We start from the raw sequence: 9,340 nt of genomic DNA on the forward strand, positions 1-9,340 counted from the left end.
AGGACACTTGCATTATTTTCTTGGTCTTCAAGTCTTGCAATCCAAGGAAGGTATTTCCCTTTCCCAGTCCAAGTATGCATGTGATCTTCTATGCCATTTTCACATGGAAGACTGTAAGCCAACCCCTTCTCCCTTTCATTCTAGAGCCAAAATTTCAGTCACTTGTACTTCCCCTGAAGTTGATGCTACCTTATACCGTCAAATTGTAGGAAAAATTTTGTATCTGACCCATACTCGTCCCGACCTTTCCCTTTTTGTTGGCCTTATTTCTTGGTTTATGCAAAACCCACATGAAAGTCATTGGAAAGCAGCTAAAAAAATACTTCATTATGTTCGAGGTACAGTTCAATTTGGGATTCATTACAGTGCAGAAGCATCTCCTCTATTGGTTGGTTTCACTAATTCTAATTGGGCTGGTGACCCTGATGATCGGAAGTCTACTGCAGGTTATGTGTTCACTCTTGGTTCAAGACTTATTACATGGGCTTGCAAGAAACAAAGTGCCATTTGTCTTTCTTCAACAGAAGCAGAGTATCATGGTGTCGTAGAAGCTAGTAAGGAAGCGTTGTGGCTTCTTCAGATCTTGTCAGAGTTTGGCTTTTAGCAGCAGCATCCAACTACACTTTGGTGTGATAATCAAAGTGCCATTCAACTATGCAAAGATCCAGTCCAACATCAGCGCAACAAACACATTGAACTGCACATGCACTTCATCAGAAAGCTCATTCATGACCATGTTCTTGAAGTGCAATATTTTTCGATAGATGATCAAGTTACAAACATCTTTACAAAGGCTCTCACAAAGGCGAAGTTTACTAAACTTCAATTTATGGTTGGAGTTCAGGAAGTTGTCACTAATGGGGGATAGGCTCTAATGCCTCCTTCCTTCGCCTATTGTGTCATATTTGTACATCCTTCAATCCTATCCCAAGTTGTTCTTAAGGGGGGATGTTAGGATATTCTGACACATAGGAAATAGTTAAGTATAACTTGGTCTGGTGTAGAGTTAGGTAAAGTGTGTTTATTTACTATGTACTTTTGTAACTTACAATCCGATGGTCACGATATGTAGTGAACTGATGGTTCATTCTCTTCTCGGTATTACCGACACTTGATCTGTGGCTTAGCACCCGATTGGTCCATGATCTCTATTTAAACAGCATGGAGGGTCATTTGTAGGGTTACCGTTCATGAGAGAATATTATGTAAATTTTCATTCTTTTATTAGTAAATTGCCTGAAGTGGCTGCGTTGGGTCAAGCTGTGGACTGTTTCCCTCTTTGAGGGTTTTAACCACGTCAAGAATACTGGTGTATTGATCTATGATCTGTTTGTGAGCAATCTCCTTTGGTGTTCTGTCTAAGGAATTTACCCTATAAATTCCTACACATTTAGATGCCTCGTGTGAATCGAGTGCATGCCTTCCTGTGCATTTACAACAGTGTCATGGATAAGCCTACCAGGGAGAAATCCATGCTGTTCAGGAGTGATATAGGGAGAAGGAGTATTGTGCATGTAGCCGACAATGGTCTTAGATATAACTTTGTATATGGCGTTGCAGAGAGAAATAGGCCTGTATTCAGAGAAGCCCTTTGTAGAGTTGTTTTTAGGAATGACGGCGATATATGTAGAGGTGATATGGTGATCTATAAAGCTCGAGGTCCTTGATTCCTCTACTATGCCCAAAAGATCTCCTTTGAAGAGTCCAAAAAAGTGGGTGAAAAGTTCAATCGTCCATCCATCAGGACCAGGACTTTTGTCACCCTTAAATGATTTGAAAACATCCAATAATTCATCTTCAGTGACTTCCTTAAAGAAATCATCATTTTTCTCTATATCATACATAATCGGATAAGGATCAGTTCCCCAAACTAGGTCCTCAGTAATGATATTTTCATTATTGTCATATGCCTTTTGAAAATATTGTACAACAACATTACTGATCCCTTCTTGTGACCAGTGAATATGACCATCAGCATCATTAATCTCTCAGATGGAGTTTATATTGCAACGATGATTTGCATAATGGTGGAAAAATCTGGTGTTGCAATCGCCTTCTCTCATCCATATCTCCCTGCTCTTCAATCTCCATGAGGATTCCTCAATAGAAAGGAGATTCTTCTGCCTAAGTTCCAGGGAATGAATACGAGATTGAATATCAGTAGAAAGACTGTGGGTGGACATAAAGGGTAGAATGGAATCCAGTTCACATTGTATGTCAATGAGTTCTTTTCTATTTTCCCTGATCTTTTGTTTCTGCCAGTGTTTGACATTCCCACAGAGGGAGTCAAGTTTATAAAGAATGTTAACCATGGGGGAAATGTCAGTTACACAAAGTCGACCCCAAGTTTCCATCACTAGTTTGTTAAAATTAGGATCCTCCAACACGGATCTAATTAATTTGAAAGGGATGCCCATGCGAATATCCATTTTCCTGCATTGTAGAGTGATAGGTTCATGGATTAGAAAATGATCCAGTCTCTTACCAACATATGTCGTGCCAGTACAACCATTGTCCCATTTGGGGTAAATTTTTGTAGGGAAAATATCCACAAAGTTATGAAAAAGAATAATATCTTGTATCTTCCCATCTAGGGGGTCTATTTCACTGCAGCATCCCCAAAATTCATCCAGAATGATAGTACAATTTAGGTCCCCAACGATAATGAGAGAATCCAGATCCATCATCGTAGAAGATAAAAAATGATCCTAGAAGATGCATCTATCTCTGTATGGTGCATATATGTTGAGGATGTGCACACGGCCAGGAAGGCCGCAAATGCTACCTTCTAGCAATATACCCGCAAAACACTTATAGGCCTTTATATTTATCCAGCTAGGGTCCCATAAGGCCACCAATCCACCATAGAGACCTGTAGCAGCAATAGCAGATATGTATCAATTCAGAAACATTTTCCGAAAATATTGAACAGTATGTGGAATATTATGCATGGTTTCTTGAATGAGAATGATGTAAGGATGTGGAGAGGATAAAATATGTTTGAGAGCCAATTATTTAGGGGCAATAGCGAGAACCGGAATATTAAGGGAGATAACACACGTCATGGAAGGTCTTTTTAGGGAAACCGTGCTCTAAGGGCCCATGAGGGGGAGATGTCAGCAATAGGAACATCAACTAGAAAATGATCCATGGGGGAGGAAAATGGGTTTGTCTTGGGGCATCCCCAAAAATGATGGCTACCTCAGTTTTGTTTCTGTTGAACAGTAATATAACCCACCGAGGTAGGGCTGATGTGGGGAGAGGTAGAACCCCCAAGTTTATGGATAGTGAGAGTACGAAGATCTAATGTCTTTCTTTGTAATAAGAAGTCCAAGTCACTCCCAAAAAAATTCGTAGGCATGGCAGTAGGCGAATTTGGGTGAGTAATGCTAACACAAGGACCTTTGTCCTTGAACTGTCGACAGAGTAGTATCGGGGGGCTACATATGCGATATGTGAGGGGGATGGAATGTCATGATAGGGGTGTGGAGCCGGAAAAGGGGCAGGAATATCCTGATAGGGAGTCAGTTCTGGTGGTGGTTGACATATGAAGGGGGGAGGACTGTCAGATAGTGGAAAATCTGATTTTGGAGAGGTACTAGGGAAAGACGGAATAGAGATAGGTGATGAAACAATAGAGCCAAATGCATGTGGATGATTAGTGTTTTTGTCCTGTGGCATACCTGGATACTGTGAATATTGCTTATGTGGCATAGCCCAATGACCATTATGGATCAGTCAACCCATGTCAGAACAGGACACCGTGGCACCATTGTAACATCTCCTACCATGAAGGCGACCCCCCGGTCGAAGAGGACACTAAACCCACAAATGACCCATCCTATGATAGATCGGAAGGAAACCCCCCCAATATTCCATCCTTCGTTGAAGATAGGTGTCACCCCAATGAAGTTCAATGTGGTCAGGAAACCCTCGACGAAATTTTTTTCGATGAGAAATCCAGACGACTCTCTTATCCTGTGCCCCTAGACAATGTTGGTCAACATATATAAATTTTCCATGTAGTGGTTGATCACCAATAAGCTAGAGATGTGACCATCCCTGTGGGATGAAGGTAACCGTACTGACCAATCATAGGAAATGGATTGGTTGTGGACAATAGTTAGTTCTCTACCTCACCTTTCTCTAGATAACTCTTCTTGCTGGGACCAAGTTCCGTCAACTATGAAGTCTTTTGGAAGGTCATCTAAAACAATAGATTTAGAACTTGGTTGAGGATTTAGATCACCTATAGGCTAGAGGTTATTTTTCTTTGATAGGATCCATTTTCTTGAATTAGAGTAACATATTAATATAGTTAGTTACACTTGGCACCATTGCACTAGGTGTTTGCTTGTTGTTTGTTGATATTCTTCTCCTATCATCCATTTTTAGTCTATTGAGTTATCTTTGTCTTGACATCATTGATCCCCTTAGGAATTTTTTATGAGACTTCGTGGCGTTTGCCCCCAGTTTCCTTTAGGACATCTTACTCCTCCCCGTCGAGTTAGAGTTCATTCTCCTAGTCCTCCATTGAGTCCTCATTCTGACACTAGTCCTTCCTATTCTTCGAGTTCTTCTGATTCTTCCAATGTGGGTGCGGAAAACCAAGGTGGTAACCAAGGTAACCCCAGAAGCGGAACCTCTACCTGTATGGTTTTTAATCATCAATTTCTTCCCTTTATGGTTGGTTTGAGCCTCCTTGATTTTAGCTAGCTCAATAACGATCCTCTTCTCCATGACCCGAGTTGGCCTCTTATGCCTACCAAACTTCCTTCGAACATCCCAAATTTCGAAGGAAATCTTGAAGAAGATCCCACAAATCATGTTCGATATTTTCATATGTGTTGTTCATCCAATTCCATCACTGAAGACGACATTCGTCTTCGTCTATTCCAATTCACCTTTACAAGAGATGCTCCAAAGTGGTATGTGGACCAACTGCATGCCACCCATTCCACCTTTGCAGCTCTAGCCAAATATTTTTTGTCATACTTCTAGTTACCCCTATGATATCACACTGGTAATGAACTCATGACCTCTTTTCATCAATCTTCTGCCACACGCCTATCTAACCATGAATGGCGTAGAAGGAGGAGCATATGTAGGGCTCCTGAATTTGGAGATCATGTTTATATGGATTGGTTCCATAGATCACTTTTGGCCCGCATAGGTAAAGATGTTGCCTCCCACTTCCCCGAGTTTGAGGAAGAAGTACTCAAGTAGCTTTGAAATGTGATTTGATCTATGCACAATAATGATATGTTTATATTGTCCTTCCCGGTCTGCCTTGGCATGGTGCTGCTAATGCATTGTGGGAATCCCATTCTTGGATCTATGTCACACCTTCAACCTCCACCATATCCTTAGCCTCATATGGGTGATAGTCAACCCAACAGGGACCAGTTCCACTTACACCTATCCCCTTCCTACTCCTTCCTATGGAAACCCTTACCAAGGTTCAAGCATGCCATATGCATATCCCCATCCGCATGAGTCGATGCCAGGGCCCGTTGTAGCTTCACCTAGTTATCCCGATTATCCCAATGTTGTCACCAATTCCTTCTATCCTTATGCACTTCCTAGAACTCTAGCCTCTCAAAACCAGTGCCCCAACCTCCCATGCCACAAAAACAACCACCTCTTCAAGGTTAATTGTATGCTAAGCCCAATGAAACCCATCCCCCAACCCGAAGCAAAAGAATAAGGGGAAGGGTAGTTAACATTGCAAGAAGTTGAAATAACATTCCAGGAAGTTCAAGTTGATTTTATCAAATTTTCACTCTATTATATCCAATGGCTTTGTGGTGAGTGTAATGGCAGTGATGATCCTTCACATGAAGGCAACCTTTTTTATCTAAATGATGATGTATGTATATTTAGAAACCCTTTATAAATTCGAAGTTGCTGTAATTATGTGAGTCCTGTTTTGAAATGTACATAGCAAAGGAATTGAAAGAAATAGTGAAATCTCCACCATGTGGATATAGTTAAACGTAAGTTCATAGAAACTTTGCAAATATGACACCAAAATTAAGTGTGAGATGGAATTGAAAGAAATACTGAAATCTCCACCATGTGTATATAATTAAACGTAAGTTCATAGAAACTTTGCAAATATGACTGCAAATATAAGTGTGAGATTACGTGAAACTGACGGACTGTAAATTGGATCCACCGACTTGTAGGTCAAACCATTTTTTACTACAACTAATAGGTGAAGGTAAAGATGGAGATCACCTTCATCCTGCCAGAAGAAAGCAAAGAAAAAACAGGTGCAACGAGCGAAAAATTTTATATGTGCAGAAGCACATAGAGAAATTACGACCTTATAGGAGGATATTGTTACTGAGCAGTGGAACAATATGGCAATATGACGGGAGTATAAAATTCTGTAGCTAATAAAACGAAGATCCGAACTGTGCCAAATAGGCGAGGCAACCGACGAATGGAGCATTGATATAAGTGGTGGGTTCAGAGTGCGCATAGTCGTTGCGCTCGTCGGAAAAGCGGTCATTGTTGTCGGGTCCTCCAACTACAGCACCAACAAGAATGTTTGGGTTGGGACCGTTGCTATACAACGACTGGAAGCCATCGTTGCAGGAAATCTTTTGGGGATGGTTGTATATGGAAGGCAACGACGAACCCCTGTGATGTATACGTTCTGGAAACTTGGCGCCGTAGCCCACCATGTATGACATTCCCAGAGGGTTGTCTCCCAGTATATAGTCCACCTGTAAAGAAATATAATTTAGAAGATAACGATCACGGGTACGCCTAAAAGCATCGTCTGCGCCCCAAAGGCATAAAAAAGCAGTAGTCAGTTTTTGTACCTGTCTTTTCGCAAGAGTACGTATCCGGTTTGGAGTAGCTATGATGTTCCCGCATCTCACCACTTGGTTGGAAACGCTTAAGTATTTTGCATAAGTAAAAAGCAGGAAAGTTGTGGACGTCACATATTGCAAATTACTATCACTCATGTCGAAGAGCAGCCCCCCTGCAAAATCTCAAATCAAATAAGTTAGCCTAGACTTTAATCATCGGCCAAACAAAACAAATATAGTACGCTCAGCCCCGGCTAGATAAAACTATAAAATTTATAAAGTCAGTATTGTGGATTCTCATGAAGATTAACCTGGTGTGTACTGCGCCTGAGAGGATGGTGTTCCGGGCAAGAGAGAGCAAATGAAGTTGTCAGCATGGCCCTTGTATTCCTCAAGAGACTTGGAATTTTCTGACAGAACTTCCTGCACACCGAAGGCAACATTTGGGGTGAACAACAAAATTGCTGAAACAGATATAATGATGCGTGCTTAATCCAATATAGTTAGGAGCATGACTGTAGTTTGGTGCATAATTTAACCTTAGCCAAAAGAACTCTGGTTCCTGCATGCTTTTCGTCCCAGCTCAATAAATTGACGTTGTCGTCCGCGCCAAAAGTCTGGCCATTTGATTGGATGTAGGTGAGATATGATGCACTGCCTGACGCTTTTTGCAACCATGCTGCTCCCCACAGTAATTCGTCCTGCAAGCAAAAGATTACGATGTCGTGAGGATCATATTATTATTCTCTATTACTTCATATATATTGTCGATAGATAGATGGAGCACTCACATGATATCCCGAGTAAGAGCAATAGAATGGGCACACTTCGGACTGGAGGGAGTCACTGTAAGCGCCTCTGTGTTTATCCGCGAAATCAAATACCTTGTCTCAACAAACAACAAAGACGGTGAGGTGAATGAAAAGATGAGAATTTGAGCTCTTTCAATCGTTGTTATTATACCTGCGTTGCAGTTTGAAGGAGAAGCTGAGAATAAGTACGGTCCGTTGTGCTGAATACCAATGACGCAGCTGCAAGAGCTGCAGCCGTTTCTGCGGCAACGTCAGAGCCTGGATGTTCGGCATCTATTTTATAGACATTGCGGGGTGTGTCCATGTCTTCGGGCCTCTCCCAGCACTTGTGATCCATATTCGGATCAGCTACCTGTACTTGCACCATTCATCATGTATCAATATGTGTATATCCATTATTCCATATTACATTATGCAGTGTCTGTCAATATCTACCTAATTCCATAGTACCTGCTACAGTGTCTGTCAATATATTCCATAGTACATGCTACATGACTCCTCTCTTTGTACCGTAAAAAGAATATATGCATTACCTGCACGTAAAGAACACCGGGATGTGCAGCGGCTTTAAGTAGGTAATCTGTGGCCCAACGGATGGCAGTTTTTGCATGGTCGAGGTCATCTCCCATGTACTCTCCGAATTCCAAAACGCTCCATGACAGCATGGTAGTCGTGAAAGCCATTGGCAAACCGAATTTCACATTGTCTCCTGCGTCGTAATATCCTCCCGTCAAATCCACCTGCAATGCAATTTAATATGAAATCAAATGTTAAACGAGGAAACCATCAATACAGCTCATCCAGATGCCAATATTGAATCCAGATTAGAAAACTGTTTAATGCGTGCAGGTGAAGGGATGACTGAATATACGTTTACTGCAGATCCATCCGAACGGGCGGAATCTCCTCGCCATCTCATCCGCTGGTTGGGAGGAAGCTTGCCAGATCTCTGACCTTCGAAGAAAAGAATGGATTTGGTGAGAGCATCTTTATAGTTGTGAGACATAGAGGATGCACGTCCCCCATAATATGTATAATGTGCGGCGGCTTCTACTGGTGTCGCCATTGCCATCCATAGTAAACCTAAAATGAATGCTAGCAAAGAAGATGCACAAGCTTCACTCCCCAGCTCCATTTCTCAAGTAACTACAACAGCCACAATGTCAAATGAGTTGCTCCTTTGCTACACATGGGCAGTTATGCAGCGGGAAGGAGGAGAAAGGTGAATTTATAGAAATTTGAATCAATAAAGTTCAAGGATTGACGATAAAGTCACTCCGCATATCAAGGAGCAGCGGGAATGTAAATAGGGCCACCCATTGACAAACAATTCCACCGTACTGTCTTTTTCTTTCGAAACGGCGGCGCGGGAACGTGAAAACAAAGAGTGCACGGTACACCACACTCCCGGAAATTCAGAAAATGTGGCGCTCATCTTGGAAATCTTGTGAAAAAGCCGTAGCTGAGTAAATATAACCGTTTGGGACAATTGCACTAAGGCGAAGAACGTAGATTGTTCTTTGTTCTTTGGGAGCGGTCAAAGGAATTGAAGGTCAGATGATAAGCAGTAATTTACGAAATTATGGCGTGAAAGTGGGTGACACTAATGACGTTTGTATCGCCCGTGCACATGGCTATATTGTTTCTTTGTCAAGCTCATGTTGTGATTTCTATACACAGCTAAATATCAGCTATATGCGGAGT

The 9,340-nt window shown here is 41.7% G+C and overlaps 1 protein-coding gene across 1 annotated transcript; it reads right to left on the minus strand.

The window, feature by feature from the left end:
• Nucleotides 1-6,143: 6,143 nt before the first annotated feature.
• On the minus strand, nucleotides 6,144-8,376 carry LOC149140662 (endoglucanase 1-like). Its single transcript, XM_089453147.1, has 7 exons — nucleotides 8,170-8,376; nucleotides 7,788-7,988; nucleotides 7,616-7,708; nucleotides 7,364-7,525; nucleotides 7,136-7,247; nucleotides 6,834-6,997; nucleotides 6,144-6,734 (listed from the first exon to the last, which is right to left on the minus strand). The coding sequence occupies exons 1-7, from the start codon at nucleotides 8,317-8,319 to the stop codon at nucleotides 6,399-6,401; spliced, it is 1,218 nt and encodes a 405-aa protein (XP_089309273.1). The 5' UTR covers nucleotides 8,320-8,376; the 3' UTR covers nucleotides 6,144-6,398.
• Between the last annotated feature and the right edge of the window lie 964 nt (nucleotides 8,377-9,340).

The sequence above is a fragment of the Pinus tabuliformis genome, chromosome X (genome assembly GCF_031772625.1).
Source record: "Pinus tabuliformis cultivar Carrire ecotype Pingquan chromosome X, CPIR1, whole genome shotgun sequence".
NCBI classification, from domain to species: domain Eukaryota; kingdom Viridiplantae; phylum Streptophyta; class Pinopsida; order Pinales; family Pinaceae; genus Pinus; species Pinus tabuliformis.